This window comes from Lolium rigidum, chromosome 3, assembly GCF_022539505.1.
Source record: "Lolium rigidum isolate FL_2022 chromosome 3, APGP_CSIRO_Lrig_0.1, whole genome shotgun sequence".
NCBI classification, from domain to species: Eukaryota; Viridiplantae; Streptophyta; class Magnoliopsida; order Poales; family Poaceae; genus Lolium; species Lolium rigidum.
Genome location: NC_061510.1, coordinates 51,349,747 through 51,363,417, shown reverse-complemented (window position 1 = coordinate 51,363,417; position 13,671 = coordinate 51,349,747). Strand labels below are relative to the sequence as shown.

The following is a 13,671-nucleotide window of genomic DNA, read 5'->3' as shown; positions in this document are numbered from 1 at the left end:
ATTATCAACAATGGTGTTCAAAGCGTTCATACTAATATTACTACTAGCATGCAAATAAGGTTCCATAGGTTTTTTAATTTTCGCATTAAACCATTCATGTCTTGACTCAGGAAATAGTACAAAAAGCTCACATATGTTTTCCATTATGCCTTACTAGTGTAAACAAGAAACCAAAAGATGCAATTGCAGGATCTAAAGTAAATAGCTTCGAACACTCACACAATGGCAACAAAAAAGTACTTAGTTACCTGGGACCGGAGTATGAGTGCCTTTTACCTTTCCTCCCCGGCAACGGCGCCAGAAAAGTGCTTGATGTCTACGCACGCTTCTATTCCGTTAGACAGTGTTGAGCCTCCAAGAGCACTGTCATGCATGCATACTCGTGCAAAGCAAGAAACAGCTAGCTGCCAGCCTTATTACTAGGTTTCACGTGAACAACAGCATGCAACTCTCTCGCGAGTCCGCGGTCTAAACTGACCATATAAACTGCATGAAAGCGACATGTCCTTAGAATGATTTTCGAGTGTACGATGTGTGGAATGGATGGCTGTGGTGCGACCGATCGGGGGGTCGGGATCGGTCGGCCGACGCGCAGCGCGACCCTTTTCTTTTCGTGGGCTTCTTGATGTCTACGCACGCTTCTATTCCTGTAGACAGTGTTGGGCCTCCAAGAGCAGAGGTTTGTAGAACAGCAACAAGTTTCCCTTAAGTGGATCACCCAAGGTTTATCGAACTCAGGGAGGAAGAGGTCAAAGATATCCCTCTCAAGCAACCCTGCAATCACGATACAAGAAGTCTCTTGTGTCCCCAACACACCTAATACACTTGTCAGATGTATAGGTGCACTAGTTCGGTGAAGAGATAGTGAAATACAAGTGGTATGAATGAATATGAGCAGTAGTAACGGCGCCAGAAAAGTGCTTGCTGGCGTGCAGTTGATGATAGTAATATTGCAGGAAGTAAAGATGCAGTAAAACAGTAAACAAGCGATGATTGCAGTATTTGGAAACAAGGCATAGGGATCATACCTTCACTAGTGGACACTCTCAACATTGATCACATAATAAAACCACTCTACACTCTCTTGTTGGATGATAAACACCATTAGTTGTGTAGGGCTACAAGAGCACCTCAATGCCGGAGTTAACAAGCTCCACAACATTCGATGTTCATATTTAAATAACCTTAGAGTGCATGATAGACCAACGTAATTACACCGAGTACTAACATAGCATGCACACTGTCAACATCAGCTATGAAAGGGGGAATAGATCACATCAATACCATCATAGTAATAGTTAACTTCATAATCTACAAGAGATCACAATCATAACCTACACCAAGTACTTCATAATGCACACACTGTCAACATTACATCATGGAGGAGGAATAGACTACTTTAATAACATCACCAGAGTAACACAACTAGATCACAAAGAGAGAGGTGAACCACATAGCTACGGTAGAGCCCTCAGCCCCAGGGGAGAACTACTCCCTCCTCATGGGAGACAGCAGCGTTGATGAAGATGGCGGTGGTGTCGATGGAGAAGCCTTCCGGGGGCACTTCCCCGTCCCGGCGGCGTGCTGGAACAGAGACTCCTGTCCCCCAGATCTTGGCTTCGCGATGGCGGAGGCTCTAGAAGGTTTCTCGTACCGTGGTTTTTCCGTATCGAAGATTTAGGTCAGGGGGCATCTTAGAGGCGAAGAGGCGGAGTCGGAGGGCTGACGAGGCGGTGACACAATAGGGGGGCGCGGCCCAGGCCCTGGCCGTGCCACCCTGTCATCTGGTGGCCCTGTGGCCCCCCTCTGCTGGCTCTCGGGTGTTCTGGAAGCTTCGTGGAAAAATAGGATGTTGGGCATTGATTTCGTCCGATTCCGAGAATATTTCCTTACTAGGATTTCTGAAACCAAATACAGCAGAAAACAGGAACTGGTACTTCGGCATCTCATTAATAGGTTAGTTTCAGAAAATGCATAAAATCATCATAAAGTGTAAACAAAACATGTAGGTAATGTCATAAAACTAGCATGGAACATAAGAAATTATAGATACGTTTGAGACGTATCACTCCTCTGAGGCTTTGACCGGTGGGGTTTGATTTGGATTGGATCTCCGGAGGCGGTTGTTGCGGCCACGCACGGCTCGCCGGAGGGGGTGCACGCTGACATCACTTGAGAGACAGGCGGTTGTTGCGGCCACGCACGGCTCGCCGGAGGGTGTGCACGATGGCATCACTTGAGAGACAGGCGGTTGTTGCGGCCACGCACGGCTCGCCGGAGGGGGTGCACGATGGCATCACTTGAGAGACAGGCGGTTGTTGCGGCCACGCACGGCTCGCCGGAGGGGTGCACGATGGCATCACTTGAGAGACGGGGCTCTGCTTTTGATTTTGATATGAACAATACCTGGTGCTTTATTCTTTGCTGAGATCTTATTAATATTATTACTACCGTGACTCAGTATCCCTGGCGCTAGTTGATTAGTGGTATCACCCGTTAGCTCTCAGATTGTATACTTTTTTAATTTAGGTTGCTACTTGTTCCAGCTCATTTAGGTAGATATAATTTGCGCATGAGATGTGTTTTGGCGATCCTGAGTTAGATGCCCTCATGCATAATACGCAGTACACCTGAAGTACTTATTCTATTAGGTGCTAGTCTTGGAAATCATCTGTTACCGTGTAGCTGGTGCCTGTGTTGATTGTCCAGTACTCTGATGCTTGTAGCGTCATCTGGCATTAGTTTTCAATGAACTTGCATTGAGCTTTTAGTCACAAGCACCTTTTACAAATAAAATGGTGTCAGTTCTTTCTTTTGTTTTTATGGATTCAGCTCATGTTTCTCTAAGCAGGGCTCATTCTGTTGAATATTATGTCCTAGCTTGTATGTTTTCATAAGCATCCACAATTACTTTTAGATTATTCTTCCAAGCCATGTTAAATAGCTATACCAATAAAATCTTTTCTTCATTTGGTTGCTTTGCATATTCTGGTGTCACTCGAGTTATTGCATAAATTGCAGTAATCAATAATATCCTTCGGTTGTCTTTCGATCATAAATTACAGTAGTGTTGTTTTCTAATTTGAGGCATCCTGCCTGAGCGTTGCTTGATCGTGCAAACATGCAGGAGAGGATTAACTTGGAGCATGCTGAGAGAGAACAACTTGAGGGGAGGTTACAAGAAAAGCGTGCTGAAAGGGAAATAATATTGGAAGAGGAGCGAAGATCAAGACTGGAATTTGAAAAAAAACATGATGGCAAAGCTCAGCCAACAGATGGCTAAATTAAGCCAAAAAAATGGGAAACCAACATGTGATTACATTGATATGCTTCCCGCCTTGTAAATTTATTTTTCTTACTTGCATTGCTGAAAGTGAACCTCTATTTGCAGGTGCTTAAAAAGAGGACTGACAAACAAAATAGTAATCCAAATTTGCAAACTACTCTACAGAGCTCTAGACCTATTAGGAATCTAGGAGCAAAGCCAAATGTGATTTCTTCAAATGCACTCTTACAAGCTGCAAGACTGAATTCTAGATTTTACAAAGCAATGGTAAGTCACAACCGTAGATGAATTTTACCGTTACTTAATTTCTCTGATTTCCTCGACTGAATGCTTGCTCTGTTGTGGGCTTCGTACCCACTGCAAATTGCTCCAGTTGTTTGTCATGAGTTCTCACATTTCTATAAAAAAGATTACTTATGTGTACTTGGTACTTTGCGTTCCCCCAGTATGCTCAGAATATAGGAATATAGGCTTGTAGTAGCAATACTTCTGCCCAATCTCTTCGCTAATTAGTATCTTAGTCTCATGTACCAAATGTATTTGCTAGACATTTGATGCTAGTTTTCCTATACAATTGCTTTTGTCATTGTTATGTTCTTATGCATATTTCTGAGATGAAGCAAGAATATTGCGTTACAATTGCTTTTACTTTGCTAGACACTTTTTTTTTTTTGAGAATTAGAGATGCTATTTCATTACTCAACGGCACAATCAGATGCCAATATTTCTACAACCAAATTCGGTGGCGATTCCACCCATGTCCTATTACAATTATTCAAGCAGCCCTCCTTAGCTAAAACATGCGCAATTCTGTTGCCAGAGCGCCGCATGTGTTTCACCGTCGACTCGGTAAAACCCTTCAGCAGGTCCTTCACTTCTTCTACCAGAGGTCCATGATGCGATCTATCCATCTCCACACCCCTCAGCTTTGCCACCGCCGCTAGACAGTCCGTTTCCAGACACACTCGCTCCACTCCCGCCTCCGCAGTGCCTTCCTGCAGGCCAAGATCACTTTGCTAGACACTTGGTGCTAGTTTGTATACACTTGATGCTAGTTTTCCTATACAATTGCTTTTGTCCAATCTCATGGCAGATTGTTGACAGAACTTGGTTTGTTTTTTCCATTTCTTGATTGCAGGAACACAAGAAATAGCTGGAGAGGGTACAAGTAATGGGAATACGCACCCAGAGTAGAGATTTCAAGAATCACGATGGTGATGTACTATACATCATGGACAATTTAGTCTTACACTTAATTATGATGGCTACATTATACTTGAGTTTCATTTGATGGATATTTACGATCAGAATTTTGATTTGTATGAACTGACATATTATATGTATGGTTTTGAATTTTGTAATTTAATGACTTTTTTATGATTGCGATAGGCTATTGTCACAACTCACTTTCCGTTGCCTTAGGTTAGTACCATGAAAAAATAGTGAAAAATACTGTTGCGTCAAATCTTAGTCGCCATGACTACATGCTTTGTTGCGCTAGGATGTAGCAACGAAGAACTTTATATTGTTGCAATAACTTGGCACCACAATTTTTCTGCACGCTGTGATAACTGTTTGGCGCCACGAAATAAAGCTTTGTTGAAATAGAGTATTGCCACAAAAACTTTAAGTTGTCACATTAGCTTGTCGCTACAAACAGTTTTGCTCGTTGCAATAAGTATTTGGCGCCACAAAACTAAATTTTGTTGAAATAGAGTATCGCCATGAAAAGATTAAATTGTTGCAGTAGCTTCTCGCTACAAAAGAAATGATTGTTGCCATACTATTTATCACCATGAATGGAATGTTTGTTGCTATAAGTTAATGCCACGAATGTAGTGGTTCATGGCAAAATGTCTAATGCTATGAAACAGGGGGCGTTGGCATAGGCTATTGCCACGATTGTCTATTGCCACGAAAGAGTATGCGCCACGAAACGTGGATTGTTGGTAGAGGTTATTGCTACAAATTTCTATCGCCACAAACTATCAATTGCCATGATTTGTTGGCATGTTGCATTAAGCTATCTCGACAAACCACATTGTGGAGATAAGTGAGTGTCGCCGCGGGAGAAAATGTGGCAACTGCCCGCATGGTTGTTGCAATAGAGCACTTTATTGCCACGATTGCATTTTTGTTGCAATAGCCTATTACCATGTGTCCAATTGCAATGCTTGCCCACGAACGTTGTTTTGTGGCAATAGGTGCATATCGCCATGAAATGGCATATATGGCAATGCACATATATTTAGCCACTCATCACACCGACCCGGACGTTTGGAACCCGGCTACTCGTGAGGTCGAAATCATACTCGTCGAGGTTGTTATGTGATTAGCATGTAATATAGCGTGTAGTTAATACCCTGCCTTCACTTTTACTCATCTCATTGGACACGCAATGCATGTGCGGGTGGTTACATTGCAAATTAAGAGCAATTCCAATAGTGTAGCCAGCTATTGGCTATAAGCCAAGTGTCACGTCATCTATAGCCAACTTATAGCCAACACATACAATAGTGATCTATACAAGTGTAGTACTTTATCAATGTATGACCCACTTTTCACTCTCATAAAGTGCCTAGGAGCACGTGCTAGAGCTGGCTATTGCATAAGAGCCCACTCTCCTTCTCTCTCCTCCTCTCTCTCCTCCAACTAAGCAATAATATACTATTTTAATCCTTATAGCCAGCTGACTAGGACTTATTGTACTTGCTCTAAGTAGAAGGTGCAGGATCCGTGCTCTGCATGCATGTATGCCGGTCAGTAATTTTAATGAGCATGCATGCATGCTGGCTGGCTTTCCTCCTCCTTCATTAATACTGGTTATTTCTAAATAAGCATATAATTAGCAAACACAGTTGCACATGTAAACTGCAAGGGATTATCTTAACTAACATCATTTCAGATCGAACCATTCAACAAAAGTAAAGAAAATGTCTATTAAACTATTTGGGAATCTAAATTATCAAAATGGTAACAACTGAAAAAAGGAGTCCAAAAGAAATTGTTACCAACATATAGATTAAGGTAGGGAGAAGTAGGAACAACCAAACATGGATTTTATAGTATGCAGAAAATGGACGTTGCAACTACGGCAATTAACAAATGGTAGACATAGTCAAAATGATTAATTTTAAACACAAATTCTTAAATAATTTTTTATCAATAGCGCAAATAGAAAAAAATCCCATATCAACAATTTTGTACTAGTGATGCAAATAGTCAAAAAGGTTAGTTTGCACTAATCCAAAATGAACATTTTTGTACTAATGTCGCAGCGGGTGAAAATTGTGATTTTGTACTAGTTCAAATCAAATATTTTGTACTAATGGTGTCATGTTATAACAATAATTAACTATTGGCAGAGATAATTAACCTTTGTTGGATATAATTATTTATGTGCATGCACGCAGGAGACTAATTATAATTTTAAATAGTCAAAATGAGATCAATTAGTGCTATCAAACATGCTTCAAATAAAAATTAGTGCTATCAAATGTAGCACTGGGGAATTAATCCTTGACTACATAATAACTAGCATGACAAGAACTTGATTTTGAAGTTCCTCCCAAGTCAAACCAAGGGCTCAGATTTGTGCATTACTATTTGAGACCTCTATTTACAAATACTATTTGTGCATTTTTCGCAGATTGTTACAAAATCTCATCAACAATTTAAAACTAATTTTACAATTATTTAATTGCACCATAAGTGCTTCACAATTGTATTGAAATAGACAAATCGACCTCATTCCAAATCTTGGATAAAATGAAAAAAAGTTCAGTTTAGATGGAATTACCGCGACAAATAAATTTTCTCAATCTAAGAATTTTTTGTTGGATTTTGACAAGGATCTCTCAATTTAGGCCATTGCCGAAAAAAAATATCAGAAAAATGGAACCTACAGTAGGGAATTGGATGAAGTAGACTTGACTGTTCCTAATCTACAGATTAGTGAATATATGCGCTGCTTCCTCACATATAGGATCCATTGATTTTTCAGAGTATGAGAACATTACACGCAAACATCATGAGAAATAAAAGGGATTGGAGGGGCAGGAGCTCGATTTGTCTGCCTACTATACTTTCAGGATTCAGATGGCATGCCGACCACATCGAGAATAAATAGGAGAACAAATGGTAGAGTTGCCATGTGCTGCATGGATATTCGAAACTTACTATAACTAGGGTGGAATTAGGTGATTAACAGTAGATCGTGAGGACGGATGAAAGCCACAGGGCTCCGGCCTGCTTCAGGACAGGCACGAGCTCGCCGGCGATGTGCTTCGCCATGAGCCGCTCGAGCCCGCCCACCAGCTTGCCCCCGATGAACACCACCGGCGCCAGGAGCATCTGAAGGAGGACCGCACGCACGCGGGAGGCGTTGTGGGCGCTGCGTGGGCAGGGCTAGGCTGAGGCCGCCGCCACGTTCATGCTGCAGGAGGTGTCCCGCGCCTTCACCGTCTGGATCTCCATCGCTGCAGGCCGAGCAGAAGAGGAGAAGGAAGGGGAGGTGCCGGCTGAACGGGAGTTCTCCTTCCCTCCGATCAAGGTATCGCGCCCCGCTCGCGCGCGCGGGGGACCCTGGAGCTTGAGAGCACGCGCGCCGGAGGGAAGGAAGGCGAGAAAGAAGAGAGGATGCGGCGGTGGTGGAGTATGGCGAGGGTGGAGAGGCGGGGGAAGGAGCGATGGGGGGCAGAGGGTTTTATGCGAATTAATGTAATGTGACGCGTCAGAGAAATACACATCATATACCTGCCACAAATACATATGTTGTATAAAAACGTGGTGCTCTCTCATTGGCTACGTTTTCATCCTCGCCGTACCTGGGTTCCTTTAGCCATTTCCGGTCATCACACGTACTTATCTTTACTATTAAATTGCAATAGGTGGCTGCCTGGTGTCACACATGGGCCAGTTTTTATATGGGCCAAAACCGAGAAAAACGACCCAACACCTAACCCACGCACGTAAGCCACCGAATTGGTTTCCTGCTTCCCTCGTAAAAAAAAAGTTAGTTTCCTGCCAATACAGGAAGGCGCGTGGACGTAATCACGTATCTATATCTATATCTATACCTAATAATAAAAGGAGAAGCGTTTCCGTGGTTCGGTCCGTTTCGTCCGTCCTACCTTGCTTGGTTTCGTCCGTCAAGCTGAGTAAGTCAATCAACTTCTTTGTTCCGGCCGAGTTAGATTAGAATCGTGTATGAGTTGGACTTGATTCATATGTACGGACTAATAAAATCCCCCGCCCACGATCCCGTAGCTAGGCCGCGACTCGAGCCACACATCGATCCGCTTAGCTGCACGCAGTCGACCTATCAACAGCGACTTTATCAACAGATTGGGCAGGAAACAAAGAAATTCTCCCGCAAAATCGAAAAATCCGAGGCACGCCGTCGACGTTACAAGAGTGATTTCATCAGCAGAAGAACAGATGCAACAAGATAGGAAACGAATAAATTCTCGCTTCGCCCGAAACCCACGAGCGCTACTCAACTATCCACGCCGAACCATATCGATCAATTGATCTTCTGTAGGATGTAGCGCCTCCACTCGAGGTCGAAGAGGTGGCCGCCGTAGTCTCGTCCTCTGATCGTTGTACTTGGCACGGCGTAACCGGCATACCGGATATCGGGAGGAGCACCCGCTGCTGACCAGGACCTTGATTCCCTGCCAGGCTGCCACTGGACAACAAGCTAGCTCCTCCGCGTGGAGGCTGAGCTTCTCAGGAACGGAGATGGCAGGATGGGGACACAAAACCTTGCCGTTTCGCCGTCTGCGCGGCCTCATCGGCGTTGGTGGCTCCCAATTACCGCAAACCACTGCTAGCGTGGCCGAGAGCATGCCATGTCATTTTTTCGACGCGGAGCGGCCGCGTGACGGAAGCATGTGATGACTGATGAACGCTGCGCACCGCCAGGTGAAGGTGGGGGGTTCGAGGGCTGCTCGAGGAGGCCACGCCGCGGACAGCTCGCATGGCCAGAAACAACGAGTACTATGACTACGAGGCCGACATAGGACTGCTTGATGAGGATTGAGGATGAGGAAGGATTAGAGCCGAACGAGGACGTCGTCGGGCTGCTCGAGAAGGCCAGTATGCCACGCCAGCGGTGGTTCGCCACCCAGCCACAACGACTACTACGACGAGACGACGAGACGAGTACGACTGTAGGGGATTGCAGCCAGACGAGGACGACGTCGGGCTACCCGCACGTGGCCAAGCCACCGTCTGCTCGCCATGGCAAGTGATCGAATACGGCTACAACTAATATATACGACGAAGACAGGAATAAGGATTGGAGCCGGATGGGGACGACGTTGGGCTGCTCGAGAAGGCCACGCCGAGAGCTGCTCGCCATGGCCAACGGCCGGATCGGGAGTGCATGGGATCTGTCCGTTCCCTCCTCGGCGGCGCATCGAATAGCGTTGGCCGAGTCGACCAACGCGCTGGTTCGACATGACGCTGCTAGCTCGATGGCATGTACAGCCACGTGATGATGAGTTGATGACGGACACGTCTGTGTATGCAGCGAAGCAGTAGGAGCTAACCCTTCACAGAGTCAATGGTAATGTCGACGCGCAGATGTATGACATGCAGAGAAACCATAAACTTCTGACGGAATAGCAGCAGTCACAACAACTCATGGCCCGTGGCCGGAGTGGCCTTCTTCTCTTTTCTCCTTCTTATGAGTTTGCTTCTACGCTAGCTTATTGCACATGATCCATTATCATTTGCCCGGTTTTCTGAAGCAGACATATAATTTCACTATTTGTGCCCTCATAAGACATGGAGTTAAATGCTACTACTTTTGCTGATATATATATTATCGTACAAATTAGTTTCTTGGACTGTTTCACATCTGATTTTGCTACCGTTCAGCAGTTGGCCTTTTGAAGTTGATTTAGGTAGTGCCCACAGTATTATTACGTGGTTATTTAGATGGGCAAGCTTCTGCATCATCGTTACTTGGGTAGTTGGGGTCGCTAAATCTCTTTTTTTTTATTCCAGGTAGATGAAATTTGCCGACTGGGAATTGGATTGTCCATGAAAATGTTTAGAAATGAGAAAGACCTCTTTTTTAAATACAGCTCTTCAAGTTACTAAAATTAAGCCGAGGTATCAGAGTAGCATTCGGGAGGAGTCAAAGTAACCCTCCAGCAAAAATTACAGAAATTCGACAAACGTTCTAAGATGCAATAAATGCCAAGCGAGTCCGTAGCCAATGTGCTTTGTTGGAGGAGAAAATTGAAGAAGGGGGAACACATGTTGGATTGATTTTGGGGTAAAATACAGGCCATCCCAAAGTTTTCATTTAAAGTTGTTTTCCTCCGGTGCAACGCACGGGCATGTTTCCTAGTATGACAAATTGCGTGACATGAAGTTCCATACAAGTCCATCACCATACCGAGACGTACGTGATCGCGCCACCACACCGCGGATCAACAAAGCCAAGAAACCAAATATGTTACGATACTTTAGCAATCAACGAGGCCTTTACCAACATGTCCTAGGACCACTGCCAAAATACGACGTCCACCTACAACGATCAAGTCGACGATGGCGAGGAGGCGTGCGTCCTGGAGGTGTGGTTCCCACAGACGGCCGCATCGTCCTAGAAGGTTCGACCACGGAGATGTGTACTGGTACAGCTGCTCGGTGCTGCTGGCAGGCGGTGCAGCGCCGGGCCGGCGTTCCAGCTTGTGATGCTCGCCGGCGAGGCGTTCGACTAAGTACGCGCCATCTTGTGGATGTCGTTTCGTGATCCCGGCATGCATGACAACACCACTGCACCAGCAATGTGATTCGCCTGGCAGTCTTACTCGCCAGGCTCGTCGGCGAGGTGTCTGAGGAAGTACACGCTGGCTCGTGGAAGCTGTTCCGGGGTCTGCACGGCTGCATCACTGCACCAGCAATGTCGTTCCGGTTCAATGCTTCGCTGAAGGGATCAGATTCTAGAAGAAATTCATCGTCTGCCATATTAACACAACCAATCGGCTATGATGTATAGTTGTATGCTGCGATAATGCTGTCGGAACTCCTCCGTCAGCCGCCCGGTCTGTCCTTTTCTTCGGATGATGTAATTACCAATATTCATGTATGTTTGCATCGGTAATTCGGTAATTCGGTGCTTATGTTTGTGAAGCTGACTCTAGCAAGTGTAATTCTCAGTCTGCGGGTATCACGCCGAATCCATCTTCTGCCCAAGACTGAAGTCACTGAACCCATAATTGTTACTTATAATCTACACCGGCGTTGTCAGGCATCAAACAAAAAATGGTCAAGCTGCATTGGCGTTACAAAAAAAAAAAAAAAACGGAGCACGTCGATGTTACTAACTACTATTATTACGGTTTGCAGGTTGAACTGGAAGCGTCCGGCAAACTGTTTAGTAGACTACCATTTCAGTTGGCGTTATTCTTGCTTAGATTCAAGATGCAAGAGCCAGGACAGATTATGAAAATATGCTGCGGATATCGATCGATACATTCAGTGCGTTCATCGAGGAGATGAGTTCTGATTTCTAAATACTGCCCCACACTAGCTAGCTCTTCGGGAGATGCAAGGACTATCCCCATATAGATTTTCCAAAAGGTATGCTATTGTTTGTACTGACTATATATGAGATGCAAATGTCTACCGTTGTGGAATGGTCACTAAAACTGAAGACACAAATAATTGTTTTATACATTTATTTGTTATATTCCGTAGCAAAGCACGGGTATTTAGCTAGTATAGTAACAAATAGAAACACTACGAATTTTCAGCCGATAAATAAATATTAAAATTTGAATGTAAGTAGGCACCATCTCGTAAGTAGATACATTCAAATTTTAGACAAATTTGACGAGATGGAGGGAACAATAGATATTACATAGAGGCCTAATCGATACCTCTACTCCGGAATAGTAACAGTAGTAGTATTCAGTAGCAAGACTGTTGCGGACTGGGGTGTTTCTCGGGCGGCGAGCTGCTGGAGCTGGAAGGGTTCTAGTCTGCAGGCGGCAAGCTTGGTCCTGCGCGCGGCCGTCTTGTACTCGCCCCACCAAAATCCCCTGTAAAAGATTGGGTCCAGCGGCCGCAACAGCTTGGGCATGGGCACGATCCACTCCGTCGGCGCAGGGCCGCCGAAGTACACCATGGAGAGCCTTGACAGGACGCTTTCTCCGGCCTGTGCCACCACCCTGTGCCTCACGCTCCTGTACCTACCGTTGGTGAGTACCTGCATGACGTCTCCGACGTTGATGAAAACGGACTCGGCGTCGGGCGCGACGGGGAGCCAGGTGCCGTCGAGCAGCGCGATCTGCAGCCCCGAGACGGAGTTGGAGCGCAGCAGCGACATGAGCTGAGGGTCCGTGTGCTCGCCGAACCCTGTGGAGCCCGGCGCTTCCAGCCGCAGAGAGTGCGGGTAGTGGTTCACACGTAGCAACTCGTCGCTGCCGTTCCTCTGCACCATGCCCCTGAACACGTTCGTGTCCTCCATCCCCAGCCCTTCCGCCATAAGCACAAGCACCCTCCCCGCCACCTCCTGCACTATCCTCATGTACTCATCCAGCGCGTTGCTGCACTCGTTGATAATTAACACGTGAGTTCCCTTCGATTCATATTACTTAACACTAATGCAGATGTACCTAGATACGTTTTAATTATAGATACATCTATTTTAATAGCAAATAATATGGATCAGAGCGAGTAACATATATTTCCTTAGATTAAACAGAGAGCAGGTGGAGATTAATTATGTATGTAACATACCAAAGTGCGATGGGCATAGTTGAGTTGGAATTAACGGTGGACACGAGCAGGTACTCCACCGAGCCCACGTCGCCGTTGGTGCCGATGCTGCGGCAGCCGTAGCCGAGCGGCTCGCTGAGGTCGGCAGAGCTGCTCAACTTGTCACCCTCGGGCAGCGCGAAAAAGGACATCGCCTCGGCCTCGAGCGTCTCCACGATGCCCAGGTCCATGCCGTGGTTCACGGCCTTGAAGAAGCCGTGGCTGCCGCAAGCGTCGGCGATGGCACCCGCGGAACCTGGCGACAACAGGTCGATCACCGGAATTGAGGCCTCCATGCTTAATTAGCCTGCACTAGTCGATGTGATCATTGGGTAACGCACAGGTCGCACATATTTAAAGACAAAGTCTAGCGTCTGCAATTGATAGAGTATGCCACTTCTGTTCATGGTTATCAAGTCCGGTATTGCTGCCGAATTCTGTTATTCCCCAATATGCTTCCCACTTGAATGAAATACTTATAACCACAAACAAAGATGGACGACAAGTTGGCGAGCTACGGAAGGTTGCTTATGCGCACCACCCGAACCGTGTACTGGTGTACACATGGCTGCCTTATGAAATCTATCAGAACAGAAGAAGATGTGTTA

General features: G+C 45.6%; 1 protein-coding gene across 1 annotated transcript; it reads right to left on the bottom strand.

Annotated features, from left to right (window-relative positions):
- Positions 1-12,185: 12,185 nt before the first annotated feature.
- On the bottom strand, positions 12,186-13,359 carry LOC124694824 (gibberellin 2-beta-dioxygenase 3-like). Its single transcript, XM_047227761.1, has 2 exons — positions 13,046-13,359; positions 12,186-12,852 (listed from the first exon to the last, which is right to left on the bottom strand). Exons 1-2 carry the CDS (start codon positions 13,357-13,359, stop codon positions 12,186-12,188), a joined length of 981 nt encoding a protein of 326 aa, XP_047083717.1.
- Positions 13,360-13,671: the final 312 nt, after the last annotated feature.